The sequence below is a fragment of the Phycodurus eques genome, chromosome 2, assembly GCF_024500275.1.
Source record: "Phycodurus eques isolate BA_2022a chromosome 2, UOR_Pequ_1.1, whole genome shotgun sequence".
Lineage (NCBI taxonomy): Eukaryota > Metazoa > Chordata > Actinopteri > Syngnathiformes > Syngnathidae > Phycodurus > Phycodurus eques.
This window is the reverse complement of record NC_084526.1, coordinates 13,122,562-13,142,807: the sequence shown is the minus strand read 5'-3', so window position 1 is coordinate 13,142,807 and position 20,246 is coordinate 13,122,562. Positions and strand designations below refer to the sequence as shown.

At 42.9% G+C, this 20,246-nt stretch overlaps 2 protein-coding genes across 5 annotated transcripts in view; both read right to left on the bottom strand.

Annotated features, from left to right (window-relative positions):
* Positions 1-10,557, bottom strand: part of esrp2 (epithelial splicing regulatory protein 2) — a 31,670-nt gene extending 21,113 nt beyond the window's left edge. For 2 of the 4 annotated variants that reach the window (XM_061667849.1, XM_061667826.1), the window contains exons 1-3: positions 10,428-10,557; positions 10,088-10,240; positions 9,560-9,688 (exon numbers count right to left, since the gene is read on the bottom strand). In XM_061667849.1, the coding sequence (XP_061523833.1) occupies positions 9,560-9,688; positions 10,088-10,240; positions 10,428-10,508 (363 nt within the window). In that variant the 5' untranslated portion in view covers positions 10,509-10,557. Of the gene's footprint in view, positions 1-9,559; positions 9,689-10,087 lie in introns of all 4 variants that reach the window. The other 2 variants (XM_061667840.1, XM_061667832.1) reach the window with 2 other exon arrangements.
* A 4,113-nt stretch (positions 10,558-14,670) lies between these two features.
* On the bottom strand, positions 14,671-16,707 carry si:dkey-148a17.6 (uncharacterized protein LOC108190685 homolog). The gene has a single exon (XM_061701540.1). It carries the CDS (start codon positions 16,598-16,600, stop codon positions 15,563-15,565), a length of 1,038 nt encoding a protein of 345 aa, XP_061557524.1. The 5' UTR covers positions 16,601-16,707; the 3' UTR covers positions 14,671-15,562.
* Between the last annotated feature and the right edge of the window lie 3,539 nt (positions 16,708-20,246).

Genomic DNA, 20,246 nt, shown 5'->3' with positions numbered 1-20,246 from the left:
ACCAGTCTCCCTGTCCCTGCAGCTGAAAAACACCCCCACAGCATGATGCTGCCACCACCACTGTTGGGACTGTATTGGACAGGTGATGAGCAGTGCCTGGTTTTCTCCACACAATTTCTATCTTGGTTTCATCAGACCAGAGAATCTTATTTCTCACCAACTTGGACTCCTTTAGGTGTTTTTTAGCAAACTCCATGCGGGCTTTCATGTGTCTTGCACTGAGGATAGGTTTCCGTCGGGCCACTCTGCCATAAAGCCCCGACTGGTGGATGATTGACTTTCTAGAACTTTCTCCTATCTCCTGACTGCATCTCTGGAGCTCAGCCACAGTGATCTTTGGGTTCTTCTTTACCTCTCTCGCCAAGACTCTCCCCTAATTGCTCACTTTGGCCGGACGACCAGCTCAAGGAAGGGTTCTGATCGTCCCAAATGTCTTCCATTTGAGGATTATGGAGGCCACTGTACTCTTAGGAACCTTAAGTGCAGCAGAATTTTTTTGTAACCTTGGCCCGATCTGTGCCTTGCCACAATTCTGTCTCCTAGCTCTTCAGGCAGTTCCTTTGACCTCATGATTCTACTTTGCGCCGACATGCACTGTGAGCTGTAAGGTCTTATATCGACAGGTGTGTGGCTTTCCTAATCAAGTCCAGTCAGTATAATCAAACACAGGTGGACTCCAATGAAGGTGAAGAACCATTTTAACGATGAATGGACAGCGCCCGTGTTAAATATATGAGTGTCACAGCAAATGGTCTGAATACTTATGGCTGTGTGATATTTGTGTTTTTCTTTTTTAATAAATCAGCAAAAATGTCAAAAATAAAGTTTTTTCTTTGTCAATATGGGGTGCTGTGTGTACATTAATGAGGACAAATAATGAACTTAAATGTTTTTAACAAATGGCTGCAATATAACAGAGTAATAAATTTAAGGGGGTCTGAAAACATTCCGTACCCACTGCGTGGCAGATTAGGGCCTATTCCTTCTTCGTGGCAGTACAACAAAAAACACGGCCCTCATTCCCTGGAGGGCAAAGAGCCTTTGCCTACGGCAGCGGACAGACAAGCTTGGCGGCAGAGGGTGCCAAGAATCACTGGGTTAATTATGGCTGCTTACGGACAACGGACTTGGCTATGCTAGACCAGAATACAGTTACTCCTACAAACATTTTAAGTCAAACCAAAGGACAAACTTTAGAAGTAGCAAGAAAGAAGCAAAAAAGACAACGCACAAAATGCAAAAGGACGATTCTCGATAAGAAGAGCTACAACATGAGCTAGAAGCCATCAAATGGGATATAATTGGACTTGGTGAAATACGTCGGAAAGATGAAGCTATGTTGACTCTCGATAATCTATTTTATTACAGAGGATCAGTAAGCGGACACAATGGTGGAGTTGTTTTCATTCTTAATAAAAGTATTGCCAATTACGTTATCAGCGTCAAAAGTGTTTTCGATAGAATCGCCACATTTACCATCTCTGTTAGAAAGCATTACTCGCTTCAATTGATACAAATATATGCGCCGACCATCAGCCAGACCGACGATGAGGTGGAAGCATTTTACGAGGATTTATCCCATCTTTCTAGTCAATCGAAGCACAAATTTCGAATAGTCACGGGTGACTAACGCCAGGATTGGTCTTAACTCTGGCGAGAAATCAATTGGATCCTACGGAATGGGATCAAGGGACGAAAGAGGAGAACGCTTAATAGAATTTGCTGAACAAGAAGGCTTACACTTTATCAATTCGCTATTCAACAAGAAATGGAACAGAAAGTGGACATGGATAAGCCCCAAAGGTAACAAGCATCAGAGACTACTTCCTGTCCAACGCCAAAGGGGTATTTACAGATTTCACCACCCTAAACAAATTTGACATTGGAAGTGACCCCAGCTGGGTTTGGGTCAAAGTGCAAATCAACTGCCAACTTTAACAAAATAAACTTCTAAAGAGCAAGTTTACCAATCCATCCATCCATCCATCCATCCATCCATTTTCTACCACTTATCCGGGTCGGGTCACGGGTCAGTAGCTTTAGCAGGGCCGCCCAGACTTCCCTCTCCCCAGCCACTTCATCCAGTTCTTCCGGGGGGATCCCGAGGCGTTCCCAGGCCAGCCGAAGGACGTAGTCTCTCCAGCGTGTCCTGGGTCGTCTCCGGGGTCTCCTCCCGGTGGGACGTGCCCGGAACACCTCACCAGGGAGGCGTCCGGGAGGCATCCGAATCAGATGCCCCAGCCACCTCACCTGGCTCCTCTCAATGCGGAGGAGCAGCGGCTCTACTCTGAGATCCTCCCGGATGACTGAGCTTCTCACCCTCTCTCTAAGGGAGAGCCCGGACACCCTGCGTAGGAAACTCATTTCGGCCGCTTGTATCCGGGATCTTGTTCTTTCGGTCACGACCCACAGCTCATGACCATAGGTGAGGGTAGGAACGAAGATCAACCGGTAAATTGAGAGCTTCGCCTTTCGGCTTAGCTCCTTCTTTACCACAACGGACCGATACAAAGTCCGCATCACTGCAGACGCTGCACCGATCCGCCTGTCGAACTCCCGTTCCATTCTTCCCTCACTCGTGAACAAGACCCCAAGATACTTGAACTCCTCCACTTGGGGCAGGATCTCATCCCCGACCTGGAGAGGGCACGCCACCCTTTTCTGACTGAGGACTATGGTCTCAGATTTGGAGGTGATGATTCTCATCTCAGCCGCTTCACACTCAGCTGCGAACTGCTCCAGTGAGAGTTGGAGGTCACGGCTTGATGAAGCCAACAGAACCACAACATCTCCAAAAAGCAGAGATGTAATACTGAGTCCACCAAAACTCTATGCCTCGTCTGCTCCTAGAAATTCTGTCCATAAAAGTTATGAACAGAATCGGTGACAAAGGGCAGCCTCGGCGGAGTCCAACCCTCACCGGAAACGAGTCAGACTTACTGCCGGATATGCGGACCAAACTCTGACTCCGGTCGTACAGGGACCGAACAGCCCGTATCAGGAGGTTTGGTACCCCATACTCCCGAAGCACCCCCCACAGGACCCCCCGAGGGACACGGTGGAACGTCTTCTCCAAGTCCACAAAACACATGTAGACTGGTTGGGCGAACTCCCATGCACCCTCGAGGACCCTGCCAAGGGTGTAGAGCTGGTCCACTGTTCCACGGCCAGGACGTAAGATTCGACTGTGGACAGCCTTATGCTTGAACATGGTGTTCGTTATGGACAATCCGTGATGAGCACAGAAGTCCAATAACAGAACACCGCTCGGGTTCTGATCGGGGGGGCCGTTCCTCCCAATCACGCCCTTCCAGGTCTCACTGTCATTGCCCACGTGAGCATTGAAGTCCCCCAGCAGAACGATGGAGTCCCCAGCGGGAGCGCTCTCCAGCACCCCCTCCAAGGACTCCAAAAAGGGTGGTTACTCTGAACTGCTGTTTGGTGCATAGGCACAAACAACAGTCAGGACCCGTACCCCCACCCCGAAGGCGGAGGGAGGCTACGCTCTCGTCCACTGGGGTGAACCCCAACGTACAGGCGCCTAGTCCGGGGAGCAATAAGTATACCCACACCTGCTCGGCACCTCTCACCGAGAGTCCACCCCTCTCGAGAGGACTGGTACCAGAGCCCAAGCTGTGCGTGGAGGAGAGTCCTATATCTAGTCGGAATTTCTCGACCTCACACACCAGCTTGGGTTCCTTCCCTGCCAGAGAGGTGACATTCCACGTCCCTAGAGCCAGCTTCTGCAGCCGGGGATCGGATCGCCAAGGTCCCCGCCTTCGGCCACCGCCTAGCTCGCACTGCACCCGACCCCTATGGCCCCTCCCACAGGTGGTGAGTCCATGGGAAGGGGGACGCACGTTACACTTTCGGGCTGTGCCCGGCCGGGCCCCATGGGTGCAGGCCCGGCCACCAGGCACTTGCCTTCGAGCCCCACCTCCAGGCATGGCTCCAGAGGGGGGCCCCGGTGACCCGCGTCCGGGCAAGGGAAACCTGAGTAAATTTTTTGTCATCATCATAAGGGGTCTTTGAACCATGCTTTGTCTGATCCCTCACCTGGGACCTGTTTGCCAAGGGTGACCCTGCCAGGGGCATAAAGCCCCAGACAACTAAGCTCCATCCATCCGTTTTCCTCCTGCCCGATGATAGCTGGGATAGGCTCCAGCACGCCTGTGACCCTTGTGAGGATAAAGCGGTACAGACGAGGGATATATATATATATATATATATATATATATATATATATATATAAATAATAATATATCCATCCATCCATCCATCCATTTTCTGATCCGCTTCTCCTCACTAGGGTCCCGGGCGTGCTGGAGCCTATCCCAGCTACCTGCGAGAGGCGGGGTACACCGTGAACTGGTCGCCAGCCATATATATATATATATATATATATAAAATAATAGTAATTGATTGACTTTCGCAGCATGATTATAAAATAGTTTGAGTGCCATTCAGTGCCACTGTGCAAACAGTGACAAAGAGGAAAGTGAGAATTAAGGGACTTCAAATTTAAGGCAAACGAGTGAAGGTGGTGCTATGTTTGCGGTTTGGATTGTGTGCTTTGTCGTCGCAAACAAGGCTCGTCTGACAGGTTTTAGTGCGGGCGGTGAGCGATCACGCTTGTCAAGAGACCATACAAGTCTGACACGCCTTTTTCAAGTTACGCTAACACCCAGCCCTCAACACCAGCATCCCACACATACATGCGTGCTTTATTTTAACTCAGATACACAATGATTGTGTTGTGACAACCTGATGCCATTTAGTCCCAACATACAGGTATAAAACATCTTGCATCATCGTTGTTTCTAATATTTTATATATTATTTGAGGCCATATGAAGTTAAGTCGCATTACAACTACTATAATAAATATGCTATAAAATTAATAACTGACAGTGTTGAATAGAACTGATTATCTTTGTAAAGAGATTTTTTTTTTTTTTTTTTTTTAAATATAAATACCTCATTGGATTTTCACATTGCTTATATTTCCAATTTGGGCCTTGGGATGACAAGGTTTGGCAAACCCTGGCCTAGTGAATGGGGAAGGATATTCTGCCCCCTGAATCCCTACAGCTGCGATCGGTGACAACATAAATTATGCTCAGCGAAACTGGCTGACAGGCAGGCATCTCACATTGCCACGGGCTGCATATGACTAATAATCAGAAAGCGATTATTACAGGTGCATGTATGGGCCCGTTTCTCAGCATAGAAAATGCAAGGCCATGAGGCAACGCCAAACAACTGCAAACAAACTAGGAGGGGAACATTCAAAATGGTTTCAACCTGGAACGGTCTCACGAATAATAAAGCATCAAAGATGTCAAATGCCTCCAGTGAGTGCTTCATTTAGTCTGCTTTCACGAGCAGAGTTAGCCACAACATGGAGTACAAAGATTGACTCGTTATGTCCTTGGGTTCTCCCTGTTTAGTGATCATCAGCAACTACAGATTCTGAACTGAGCCAATTTCATAAGATCCGGCTGTTACAAATAAAAAAAATAAAAAAATAAAAAAAATTAAATTACCATAAGCAACTGGAGTTTCACACGTCAAGTTTCACCCAAACAAAGACTTGCTCATAGCATCGTAAGGCTTGCCAAATTATTAAAGCAGGTTGGCAGACAAAAGTAAAGTTCCTGAGAAGCAGCAACACACCCTGACTTTTATTCAAACTGAAGAAAATGTGTTCAAATTTTGAACCAACAGCAGCATGAGAGACACACACAAGGACACAGAGAAGGCTTTACACTCAAATCAGCCATGTACACCTTACACTGGACATAATCCGCATAGTGGTTAACATAAAAACGAGTCCAACTCTACTGTACTAATCAGAATTTGACGCACACCTTCTGAATAATATACCTTGAAAGTCACAAAAATGTTGAGTTTAAACCACCACAAAACATGTCATGCAGAACCCATTTGTGGATTTTTGTAACACTCCAACAGAAGGGCCGCCATGTTGGATGTCAGCACATCACACAAGAACTAAGTGCACAAGAAGAGAGCTCTGTTCAGTGAGCATCAAGATTTAACCTACATCTTTTTTCCCCAGCCTGTCTCAACAAGGATTGTTAAGGGGGGAAAAAATGTAAGAAGAGACGTAGAAAGCTGACTCACACAATTCAGACAGAGATTTCATTCCAACACGCTTCAGCCGACAAGGTATTTTCACAAATGAGTGGGAGGAAACAGCCTTTGAACGTAGTCCTATCAAAAGGTCTCTCTCCAGTGGAGTGTTTTCATGCAGAGGTGAGGAAGGGTGTTGCTGGTGGCCGCAACAAACTCTGATAAGAGCGTCAGTGTGTAATGGAAGTCTAAGTGTAAAAGACATCTAAAGAACAATCACAAAAGGCATTGGGATGAACTTACATTTAATATTGTTGCGACTTTTAAATCAAACTTTAGTCAGCCAGTGTTCAACATCCTCATACAAACTGAAAATTGGGTCCAAGTTACACATGAACAGATGAAACTCAAGCAGCCAATCCTCCCCTGCATTTGTACTTGTATTGTTAGGTGAACAACTATTATTTAATTTTAAAAAAAATAAAATAAAATAAAAAAATGAAAGTTTTGACCCGAGTGTGCAATAACTTGACACTTTGTCTGCTTAAAACTGCCCGTGGTTCAGAGAATGTTTTCTTATTCCATCGCTTGTATACTGTGACAATGTTCTTGTAAATAGCATTAATCAATATATTCAAGAGTAAATAACTTACTTGAGATATGGATGTTTACACTGAAGAACAAGCCTTTGAACTCTACACATAGTAGTCTGAACATAAGCAAATGTAAAGTGAAAATTCAACATCCAAATGGGTGTAATGCTCCAATGCTCTTTTTTTGTTTGCTTGTTTTTGTTTTATTTTATGACACACCCAGCAGAAATGATGCCCTGTTTGACTTTGGCTTCTTGACTATTCACCTGCTGGACTTGCCTCAAAATCCCCATGGAGTCCGGGTGAGCTGCACCACATTGCAAAACATGTTTGCTGTATTTATTAAAAAGGCAGAGGGGTGATTCAGTTTCACCCCAAGAACAAGATGCATGCATCACTACACAGGCTGTAACATGCTGTAAATGGGCCAAACAAGAAGCAAACCTATGCTCTCGTCACTGCAGGAGTGTTCCTAAAATGACACAATAGATGATTGAAGCTGTGAAATCTGAATACGTAAGTCGCATATTTCAACACTGACACTTCTCACATCGCATGCAAAACTGGTTTTAAATTATTTTTTATTAACTCTTTAGATGCTTGCTTTATTTAACAATTTTGTAATAATTGTAATTTAATTTTAAAAAATTAAATTCTCTGCAAGTTGCAGCCAAGTAGTACAGAATCAATTAATTGATTATTATGCATTGCCAATCTCTACTCACAACTCACTCAACAAGAACCAACTTTACTGTGTTTCGATGAGCTAAGTGCCAAGAACCTCTCGTAAAGAATGCAATGTTATGACAAGATGATTAACAATAAAAGTTTTATTTTCAGTGAACAGTGAGAGATCAATGCATGCAGGTCAAAAACGGGTGGCTAAATTAGTCATTAAACTAAGAATTAATGAAAAGTATAAATTTTTCTTCGCAAGCCAATATATTCCTTTTGGACACTGTTTCTATGAAATATTTTAAAACAAATGTCTAATAAATGTAATTTGCTGTGTTTTTAGTAACCACTTAAATATTTAATAACAGAAATTGAAGAGAACACATTCACAATCACCCCAGGGTGGTGGCTCACTCATTCAAAGCGCCCCCAGAACTGCTGTTTCACCATCACGAAAGACACTGGACCAGTCAGTCACCATTTCACCAAACTGAATTAGAAACAAAGTTATCAATTATTGTGATCCATTTTGTCTTTCCTTGATGAAAGAGAGTAAAAACAAGTGATGAAGGGACCAATAGCAAAAGATTAATGTGTGACAGAGGAATGAAAAGAACCAAGTGATTGCTTGGGTTAATATTTGAAGGTTCAGCACACAAACTAATCTACAGTGAGGCCTTAACCAGCCCTGTTTGAAACGTTAAGCATTTCACTCTGAGCAAGAATAGAAAGCAGTGTTAGCATTAAGCCCATCATAACAGCATGATCATGAGAGACTTTCAAGGCATGGGTGGCGAAAGGAGGACCCAGTGTAAACAAACACTTGCAAGGTTGCTCAAAAAACATGTTTGACAACATAAGCACTATTGGCTAAACACACATAGTAACGAGGAGCAATTCAAGGAAATTGTATTTAAAACGCCCTCTTTAAGACACACCACTGTCCCCTCCCTTCTCTTCTATCTGTCCTCCAGCCTAAAAGAGAGGTGCGGTCGAAGGTAAACAACTCACCTTCCAGATGTCTGCAGCACGCATCAAGCAAAGACAAGACCGGACCTGCGACTACTCTTAATCTCCAACAACCTCGGGCGATGCTAGCTCCTGCACATCTACGTCAGAACCCCAACCCACCCCAATAATAAGGTCATCAAGGAGATTTGCGGTTCTTGTATTTCAGCTTAAACAGATCTATGCGCAAAATATGGACAACAAGCTCCTCAAATACCATCAAGTGGAATCTGAACAATTTTAACACCCCAAAGTTCATTCAGTTTGGGGGAAAGTACATCATACAAGACTAGCGGTCGAGGTGAAGACAGGCTAGCAGCTTTTATTGATTAACCAAGTCTACGTTAGTACATTTGGAAAGTATTTTCATTGTTTTTAGCCCAATTTATTACTAAAGCTGGCACTGTCTCACATTTTGTCTATACAAACTGTTGGGATTTGAGTTAATATCAGAACTGCAATAGGTGAGCACCACCTGCGTAAAAGGGAATTCTACAACGGTCGGAGAGGGATGAGGAGTTTGACACTCAAATCTTCCTTCCTGTTGTGTTAAAAGAAAATGCTGATTGTCAAGGCAAGTTTTGCATACATCACACCAGAGGCTAGCCGTCATCACGCATCAAATTGTAGTACCAAATTCCAGAATACCCTGTTGCTGCATGAAAGCCCACAGAATTAACAGCTCTGAAGCAGCGATTTCGCAGGGCCACATGTTTTACCAATCTATTTTCTATAGCACGGATGTTGACGACGGACAAGATGCAGGACACAACTTAGACTGGATGCCAGCCAATCTCGGAGGATATATAGACAAATATTCAGACCTTTGGACAATTTGGAGTTTTCATTTAACCCAACATGCACATTTTCGGAATGTCGGAGTACCCGGAGAAAATCCACACATGCACAGAACATGCGCACTCCACACTGAAAAGCTGGAGCCAAGTTTATTTTTATACTTTCTAAGCAAATAATTTTACATCACTAAAGTAACGAATTTAGGGGGGGGCGGGGGGTTAACACTTTAATGTCAACTGTATTACTTTTTTTTTTAATTTACACTTCTATGACAGTTAAGAACAAAATCCTTAAAAAAAAATAGTGCTCTCTTTAAAGGTTCCACTGCTTCTTCAACGACGTGCTGTCAGTCATGAATCATTCTGAAGATGCACAAGGGTCTCAAAGACTCACCTGTTGCAGAACTGTATCCAGGGGTTCAGCACTGACGACATCGTCCAAACTGAGGTCAGTCTCCTCTTTGCACTGATCTGTAAGCTCCAAAGTGTCTGGCTTGACAAGACATCTGTGAAGCTTGCCCACCTGAATGGAACAAACCTTTAGCATTTCATCTCTCGCTAACAAGAGGGAAAACTACTTCACAGGCTGCCCTCCCATACGGGAAATTGACGATTAAGAAATAAAATGACAACGTGGTTGCGAAGGAGAACTTAAATAGTCAAGGGGTGGCTTGACATGGTAAATCAAAAAGGTGTGCTTTTGGTCAATTTGGGGGGACAATGGGTCTTAAAAAAGAAAAAGAAAAAAAAAGTACAACCCCCTCGTGTGCCAGCTTGTCACACACCTGGCCAAAAGGTGAGCTAAAAAGCTAGCATTAGCACACACCGTGTTGATTTCTGTCAAACAGCACACACGATATCGAATTAAAATACACACACGCACACTCGAGTACAAGAAACCGGACGAACGAACGGGCCGTACCTTTTTCTCACGAAGGTCCACAATTTGCCACACCAAGAGAATTATTTCCCTCTCATCCGAACCCAGTTTACCCCCATTTGCACCAGCTGTTGCCCCAAAGAACACCACCAGAGTATCACTGTGCGAAGCCATCAGGGACCACAAGGGTAAAAACTACAATTAAAGCAAAGATTAAACTAAAAACAACACGAGGGTTCACCTTTTTCCAAGTGATAAGAAGAGCGAACAAAAGGGTCGGGAAACTCAATTGAGGTAAGGGGAGAGAGAGGGGAGAAAAAAAAAAAGAGGGGAGATTATTTTCATAGGGAGCCACGAAGGAGTTTGCGGCCAGTCACTCTACCTGTTGCTGTACTTGAGAGTGTTCTATCCAGCGATACTGGTTTGACTGGTAAAGAAGGGTGGAAATCCGTGTTTCGTTCATACGAACTCCATAACAAGCCTTGGAGGTTTTGTTTTTTTTTTCTCCCCCAGTTTTTTTTTTTTTTTTTTTCCTTCGTTACCTGTGTGTGTGTCTCAGCCCTTGAGCGAGGCAAGTCCCGCAGGTGTCTTCTTATTGGCTGTTTCGCAAAGGTGAGGGCGGGACAAAGAGGCGTATTTGTTATCTGATTAGTCAGTGGCGTTTAACCAGGAAGTAGCCTGACAAAATAGGGCTGTGGTAGAAGTTTACGCGAGGAATGTTGAAGATTAGTGACTTGAAAAAAAGGTCATGTTTTAGATGGTTTTATAGGACGTTACACTGAGCAGTTATTCATATGACGTTTACAAAACTAGTGGCAGTACAAATTGATATTAAAAAGATGTGACATGAAGGCACACCAGCATCAAAAGAAAGACGGTTACTTGTTCTGGTGATGTTGTTTTTTGTTGTTGTTGTGTTCCCATACATTCCAGGGACATACCAAATTTATGAAACTCTCACAAATGTTAGTGATACAACAGTATTCAGCTTTTGAGTGAATTTCAGGATGAATCTAAAATGCACTTAAACCTTTACAGGTGAACTAAATTTTAGTTTCTCTCAACGTTTGAATGTACAAGTCCAACTCTTCAAGTTTCTGTTCTCTAACAAGGAGCTGAATGGAAAAAATTGCAGGTGTTTGATCCATTTATTGACCAATACATTTCCCAGGATGTCCACTTGGTACCATATTTTCTTCTTATTATTATTGTTATTATTATTATTATCTCTGTTGCAACCTGCTGATGACACTGTGACACTCTAAACTCAGTGGCCACTTTCATCTGAGAGCATCTTGTTTGAAGACACCATTGCAGTTCGATTGATGAGTTCTTAAGTGTTGTCTTGGTCTCATGATGTCAAAATGTGAACAGCATGATGAAAAGGCTTTTACTACCAATTCTAATTAAACCAGGAAATATATAGGTAAATGCAGCGATGAGTACCCCGGCTTCCTCCCACATTCCAAGAACATGCATGTTAATTTAATTGAAGACTCTTAAAAGATAGTGAATGGTTGTTTTTCTATACAGAGATTGACTGTCGACCAATCCAAGGTCGACCCCACCTCTGGCCCAAAGTCTACTGGGAGAGGCTCCAGTTAACCTGACCCTCATAAGGACAAGCACTATAGAAAATGTATGGCTGGATGGATAATGCCGCAATCGAATAAGTTGTTTTTTATTATGAGCATTTTAGGGTAAAATGTTTGGATGATTTTTATAGCATTCATTTTCTGAGCCACTTCTCCTCACAAGGGTCGCGGGCGTGCTGGAGCCTATCCCAGCTGCCATTGGGCAGGAGGCGGGGTACACTCTGAACTGGTTGCCAGCCAATCGCAGAGTACATACAAACAAACAACCATTCGCACTCACATTCACACCTACGGGCAATTTAGAGTCTCCAATTAATGCATGTTTTTGGGATGTGGGAGGAAACCGGAGTGCCCGGAGAAAACCCACACAGGCACGGGGAGAACATGCAAACTCCACACAGGCGGGACCGGGGATTGAACCCGGGTCCTCAGAACTGTGAGGCTGACGCTCTAACCAGTTGCCCACTGTGCCGCCATTTTTATAGCATTTCCTTTTTAATTTTTTTTGTTCTGAATTGCATTGTGGGTCACATCAAATGCTATTACAGGGCCGTAGTTTTCCCACCCCTGCTTTAAACTACCATTCTCACTGACTTTTTAGCTTAAATATACTGAAAATGACACTGTGCTTGATATTTTCTTGCATATTAATGTACGTTGTTACTAAAAAAATGCACAAATCAAGCATATCCATCTATATGGGTCTACTATTTTACGGTTGGGAATATTCAGTAAGGATGAACGTCCTTACTTGCCTATAGCCAAGATCCCCAAATTCCATATTTTCTCACCTCTGACACACCACATCTCTTTAGAGATGTCTTTCCTTCTCATTTCAATTGTTGAACCCCACCTTTTTTGTACTCTGTCTTTCCTTCTCATTTCAGTTGTTAAACTCCACCTTTTTATGTACTTTGTCTTTCCTGATCATTTCAATTGTTGAACTCCACCTTTTTTTTGTCCTAGATGAACCGGTCTGAGTAGTTAAGCAACACTTGGGAGGTTGAATGCATATTCCATCACGATTCACAACAACGGAGAACATTTATTGAATGGCATGTTTGTACTTGAAACCCTCCTTTTAAGAAGTACCTACTGGATTGGTTGCCAGTTACTTGCAGGACACATGTTGACAAACAACCTTTCACACACATATTCACAACTACGGCCAGTTTAGAGTAATGTAACGTGTCACACAGACGTGTCCCAATGGAGATTCAAACCCAGATCCACTAACTGTAAAGCAGTGTGAACCATTATTCTGTAAACCTTTCTGAATATAAAAATTCCAGGGTATTTCCCCATCACTACTCTGAATAAATAAGAATAAAGGACCCCAAATACTGACACTGTTACAGAGAGGTACTGTGTTAATGTAATGTGTGTACAGTATTTTTAGGCTAACTGCACTTCAGCATACTGAGGTGTACACGACAGCATTACAATAGGAACTACAATGCAATACAGTATGCGCACCCAATAAAGGTTGCGAGTGAGTTGCACAGGGATGACATCAGAAGAATCTAATTTGGCTTATTTTGCTGTTATGATCGTCTGATAATGCCATGACATCACAGCCACATCATGGCTAATAACTAATAACAGCGCAGCAGCTCTATTTATACTTTTAAATAGCATTATATACCTTGGTAAATGCAGATTCAAAAAAAAATTCAGCTCTTGTTTTGGTTCTCATTAGATGTGTAGCTGTGCCTAATATTTTGACGGCTGGTGACACCACATTGGCACATCGTAATGTCGAGGAAGTCGTCATAAGAAAAGGTAGTTCTGACACTGCCATCTACTGGTTGTGTGACTTATAATAATGACAGTGTTGACCCAGCATCTTTTTTTTTTATCAGTTTTTTTTTTTATCAGTTTTTATTCACTGACTTTGTTGATGGAAAACTGTGTTGCTAAATAATATGTGTACATAATATGTATGTATATATATATATATATATATATATAGAGGCAGCACGGTGACCGACTGGTTAGAGTGTCTGCTTCACAGTTCTGAGGACTGGGGTTCAATCCCCGGCCCCACCTGTGTGGAGTTTGCATGTTCTCCCCGTGCCTGCGTGGGTTTTCTCCGGGCACTCCGGTTTCCTCCCACATCCCAAAAACATGCATGGTAGGTTACTTGAAGACTCTAAATTGCCCTTAGGTGTGAATGTGAGTGCGAATGCCCTGCAATTGGCTGGCAACCAGTTCAGGGTGTATCCCGTCTCCTGCCCGTTGATAGGTGGGATTGGCTCCAGCACTCCTGCGACCCTTGTGAGGATAAGCGGCTCAGAAAATGGATGGATGGATATATATATATATATATATATATATATATATATAAACTTTGTTCCGCATTTTGTGAAAGAACAAATGGAACATACAGCTTTCCATTTTGCAATCTTGTCATGGAGAGGAAGTAGAGGGGCCTGACTCGTCTGCTGCTAGATTCAAGGACTTAGCTGTCAAAAATTGGTTTTACTATGTTTTTCCTACATTTCAAAACAATTAAATTCATTTCATTAGTTAAAAGTTGGCGGCACGGTGGCCGACTGGTTAGCGCGTCAGCCTCACAGTTCTGAGGACCCGGGTTCAATCCCTGGCCCCGCCTGTGTGGAGTTTGCATGTTCTCCCCGTGCCTGCGTGGGTTTTCTCCGGGCACTCCGGTTTCCTCCCACATCCCAAAAACATGCATTAATTGTAGACTCTAAATTGCCGTAGGCATGACTGTGAGTGCGAATGGTTGTTTGTTTCTATGTGCCCTGCGATTGGCTGGCAACCAGTTCTGGGTGTACCCCGCCTCCTGCCCGATGATAGCTGGGTTAGGCTCCAGTACGCCCGCGACCCTAGTGAGGAGAAGCGGCTCAGAAAATGGATGGATGGATAGTTAAAAGTTAAGAGTGAAACACGAAACAGCAGACAGGGAAATTCCATTAGGACCGAAATAAACAAAGATGAAAAAAGGACCTCAAAACAGAACAGTGAACTTTCTGATCATGTCAGCTAAAACACAAAAAAACAGTTGTAATGTTTTTTTTATTTTGGTATTACATTTTTACAGAAAACACAAGGAAATTAAATTTTTTGTTGTGCTTCACATTTAAAATAACTCCAAATGTGGAGATACATTGTATACAAGTAAACAATATTGCAACTTACTTTTAATACACAATACTACGTTCATTTGAAGAATACATTGGGATAGATAGATAGATAGATAGATAGATAGATATTTTTCTAAAATAAATATACACTAACTGACCATAACATTATCTATCAATTTTCTATACTCGCTTATCATTAGGGTCGAGGGTGTGCTGGAACCTATCCCAGTTGACTTTGGGCAAGAGGCAGCATACACCCTGGAATGGTTACCATCCAATCGCAGAGCACATATAGACATAGGCAAAAAACCATTCACACTCATTCAAACCTAAGAGTCTTTACTTAACCTAACATGTGGAAGAAAGCCAGCGTACCCAGAGAAAACCCACACAAACCCAGGGAGAACATACAAACTCCACACAGGAAGGCCGGAGCCTGGATTCAAAACCCAACCTCAGAGCAATGAGGCCACCGTGCTGCTTCCATCCCATTATCATTACTACTTAAAGTACAAAAAATGCTCTTACAATAACAAGGCAGATTTTTAAATGACATTATCAGAGAGGTATTAATTTTATTTTTAATTGTTTATTAATGCAGTTGTAGTTTATGGTGGTGTTAAATTGCACAGAGTGAGAGCTTAGTCTTCTTGTGAGAGTCAAAATATTTCAAGATTTATGTACTGCAGTATACTCTATTTACGTTAATAAATTTACAAGTCAATAGTTACATTTCAGATACATTATAACCACACACAAAAAAACAAGGAGCTATTTTATATACATGCACATACATACACCACCGGCTCATGTTGCTAGGATGGGTTGTTTCCGCACATGTCAATTTGCCCTTTTGACTCAGAGTTACACTGAGAGCTGCTCGTCTCAGTCTTCTGTCTCTTGGAAACAAAGGACAACTCTCTGTTGCCCTCGCCTGGAGAGGTGCTGGAGATGTGCCGGAAGAGCTTCCGGATGCCCGTGTCTCGCACTGACCTGCGGAAGGAGCGGGCAGCGAACATGTAGAGAACGGGGTTGATGGTGCTGCTGATGAAGACCATAGCTCCGCTGATGTAGGCCATGTTGTTGCTCACATCAGCCAAATGATCACCAATATATGGGAAGGACCTCTTCGTGGCAAGGATAACCAGTGAGAGTATGTTTCCTATGTGGTAAGGTGTCCAGCAAATGGCGAACACCACCACCACGCTGGCAATGAGGACTGTAGACTTGCGTTTGGACTTGAAGGTCATTTGAGTAATGCGAGTGCACAGGCAGCCGTAGCACACCACCAGGATGGAGAACGGCAATACGTAGCCCACCAGGGTCTCCAGCAGCACACAAACCAGCTCCTGAGAGGCTGAGCTGTACTGGTTGTATAAACACTGCTCCTCTCCCGAATCCTTATCAACAACCCGTGTGAGGAGGGCGGGCACACTGAACAGGAAGGCCGCAGTCCACAAGAACAGCAGCACTTTACTTAAGGCCTTTTGCCTCCTCCATCCAGCCGAGGCAAAAGGATAGCGCACGGCCAAAAAACGCTCCACGCTCATGAGGGTGATGAGGAAAACGCTGCCGTACATACAGGCATTGATCATAAAGCCCATGACTTTACAGGAGATCTCTCCAAACACCCAAGAGTGGGCCAGTGAGTATATCCACAGGGGCAGGGTGATGAGTACCAGAAGGTCTGCGGCCGCAAGGTGAAGGATGAGCACCAAAGTGTGAGAGCGGTGCTTGACGTGGCGCAGGATGGTCCAGATCACCAGCAGGTTGCCAGGAGTTCCAACCAGAAAGGACAGGCCCAGGATCACACAGACCACCACCATTCCGCCGCCAAATTCCTCGGCGGCCATCTCATCTGAAGGAGGGAGCTCTGTTGAATGAAAGGTGCTGACGGTGGCGTCTGCATGAAAAACAAAAACAAAGTGCAGCACCAGCAAGGCCTCACTTCCTCTTTTTTTGCATGAAAAAGTAGGCAATTTCCTGTGAGGGGTGACTCATGCTTTCGCCCAAAGATGAACATTTGGTCTGAAATATTTGTTCATGCATGTGAACTTAACATAATTTGAAATGATCTAAAAATGCACATGATCGATTGGCATGTTGATTAATAGTGATATTGTGATATATTGTACTATTATCTTTCATGGTATAGTATGAAGATGCCAACATCACATATAGAGATCGTCGAACTCTGTAGAGTTGTGCAATAATCAGACAGCTTTTTCTGCTGCTACCATACATTTTTCATTTTTCATAATCATTTTCGATAATGTTGCTATCCAGAGCAGCATGATAGACTCATGGTTAGGATGTCTGCCTCACAGTGGCGAGGTTCTGGGCTGTAATTTTCATCATAGGTATACCTCACCTATGAGAGACAAAATGAGGGGGGGAAAAAATCAAGAAAATCACATTGTCTGATTGTTAAAGAATTTATTAGCAAATTATGGTGGAAAATCAGTATTTGGTCAATGAAGTTCATCTCAATACTTTGTTATATACCCTTATATATACCTTTGTTGGCAATGACAGAGGTCAAACATTTTCTGTAAGTCTTCACAAGGTTTTCACACACTGTTGCTGGTATTTTGGCCCATTCCTTCATGCAGATCTCCTCCCGAGCAGTGATGTTTTGGGGATGTCGCTGGGCAACACAGACTTTCAACTCCCTCCAAAGATTTTCGATGGGGTTTAGATCTATAGACTGGCCAGGCCACTCCAGGACCTTGAAATGCTTCTTACTAAGCCAGTCCTTCGTTGCCCGGGCGGTGTGTTTGGGATCTATGTCATACAGAAAGACCCAACCATGTTTCATCTTCAATGCCCTTCCTGATAGAAGGAGGTTTTCACTCAAAATCTCACAATACATGGCCTCATTCATTCTTTCTTTACACGGATCAGTCGTCCTGGTCCCTTTACACAAAAACAGCCCCAAAGCATGATGTTTCCACCCCCATGCTTCACAGGACCTATGGTGTTCTTTGGATGCAACTCAGCATTCTTTCTCTTCCAAACACGACAAGTTGAGTTTTTACCAAAATGTTCTATTTTGGTTTCATCTGCCCATATGACATCTCCCAATCCTCTTCTGGATCATCAAAATGCTCTCTAGCAAACTTCAGACGGGCCTGGACATGTATTGGCTTAAGCAGGGGGACACATCTGGCACTGGAGGATTTGAGTCCCTGGCGCCGTAGTGTGTTACTGATGGTAGCCTTTGTTACTTTGGTCCCAGCTCTCTGCAGGTCATTCACTAGGTCCCCCCGTGTGGTTCTGGGATTTTTGCTCACCGTTCTTGTGATCATTTTGAGCCCACTGGGTGAGACTTGCGTGGAGCCCCACATCGAGAGAGATTATCAGTGGTCTTGTATGTCTTCCATTTTCTAATAATGTCTCCCATAGTTGATTTCTTCACACCAAGCTGCTTACCGATTGCAGATTCAGTCTTCCCAGTCTGGTGCAGATCAACAATTTTGTTTCTGGTGTCCTTTGACAGCTCTTTGGTCTTGGCCATAGTGGAGTTTGGAGTGTGACTGTTTGAGGTTGTGGACCGGTGTATTTTATACTGGTAACGAGTTCAAACAGGTGCCATTAATACACGTAATAAGTGGAGGGCAGAGGAGCCTTAAGTCTTAAAGAAGTTTCAGGTCTGTGAGAGCCAGAAATCTTGCTCGTTTGTAGGTGACCAAATACTTATTTTACCAAGGAATCTACCAATTAATTCATTAAAAATCAGGCAGTGTGATTGCCCTCATTTTGTCTTTCATAGGTGAGGTATCTCTGTGATGAAAATTACAAGCCTCTCGCATCTTTTTAAGTGGCAGAACTTGCACAATTGGTGATAATAATATAATATATATATATATATATATATATATATATATATACATATATATATATATATATATGTATATATATATATATATATGTATATATATATATATATATATATATATATATATATATATATATATATATGTATATATATATATATATGTGTGTGTGTGTGTGTGTGTATATACACAGCGGCTGAAATAAGTATTTAACACGTCACCATTCTTTATTCTTCTCATTAAATATATTTCCAAAGGTGCTATTGACATGAAAATTTCACCAGATGTTGGGAACAACCCAAGTAATCCATACACACAAAGAAAGTAGAACAAATCCATCTTCTGTATTTTCTTTATCTTCACTTAGATCGTGGGTGTGGTGGAGCCTATCCCAGCTATATTCGGGCGAGAGGCGGGGTACACCCTGAACCAGTCGCAGGGCACATGTAAACAAACAACCATTCACCCTCACATTCACACCTCCGGGCAATTCAGAGTCTTCAATCAACCTACCACGCATGTATTTGGGATGTGTCATCATTCCAAAGGACATTCTCCCAAAAGCTTTGTAGCTTGTCAGTATCCATTTTGTCAAGCTATTCCAGTGACAATTGTGGGTGTTCTTTCTATAATGGAAGGTAGTACACACTTACATTCGCACTTATTGGCAATTTAGAGTCTTCAATGAACCTACAGTAGCTTTGCATGTTTTGGGAATATGGGAGAAACTCAGACTATACTGTACCTGGAGTAAATCCAAGCAAGCTCTGGGAGAATATGCTAACTCCACATAGGAAGGCCGCAGCCAGGAGGCAAATCCAGAACCTCATAACTGTGAGAGAGACGCCAGACGTGCTAGTAACCACAATCACACCGTGCTGCCTTGGAATCCATATTATTCCTCATAATATGATACACGGACATACTGTACATTATAATGCATAAAATTGGTTGGGAAAAAAACCCTATAAAAGCTGTATTAAATGTTGTTCCACTGCAAAGGAGGAATGATTGGAATAAGAAAATAAACATATTGGACCCCTAGTTTCTGGGGCAAGACCACTCATTTTAATACAGCAGCACTTCTATATACTGTACACAAGTATGCATTCTTTTTCTGGAGTAAACCAGCAAGCAGCCTATAGTGAGTACCAAAAATGGATTGTGAACTTTTTTATTTTTGGACTTAATGCAAAGCACATAATGCCAAACACATGAGTAGAAATTGAGTTTTGTGAATACTTTGGATAGTAATATGTGAACTCCTCTCTTTGTTCCTCTCTCTCTGTCCTAAAATAAGTAATAATGTTAATTGTCTTCGATGTCGTTAAGCATTCCAGTAGCATCTTGGCTTTAATATTATCACATGTACATGACACATCAACTAACATCTCTCATTCCAATTCAAACAGAGGACGGTGGTACTGTCTGACTACCCGAATAGTTAAAAAAAAAAACATCAGCTAACTCCTACCTACGAACACAGTGACCATTAATTAAATGCAGCAAAAATGAGAACTGGTAATGATAATGTTGTGTTGGTATTGAGTGGTTTAAGTTAAGAAATGTGCCACATAAGCGCGGTACATACACCATATAACCAGAAAGCAGCGTTTTGTTTTGTGCAGGTAGAGTACTCAAAGAGCCCAGTGTAGATACGGGA

Excerpts from the sequence above, each read along its gene's own strand:
- si:dkey-148a17.6 (XM_061701540.1), bottom strand. The coding sequence starts at position 16,600 with ATGGCCGCCGAGGAATTTGGCGGCGGAATGGTGGTGGTCTGTGTGATC.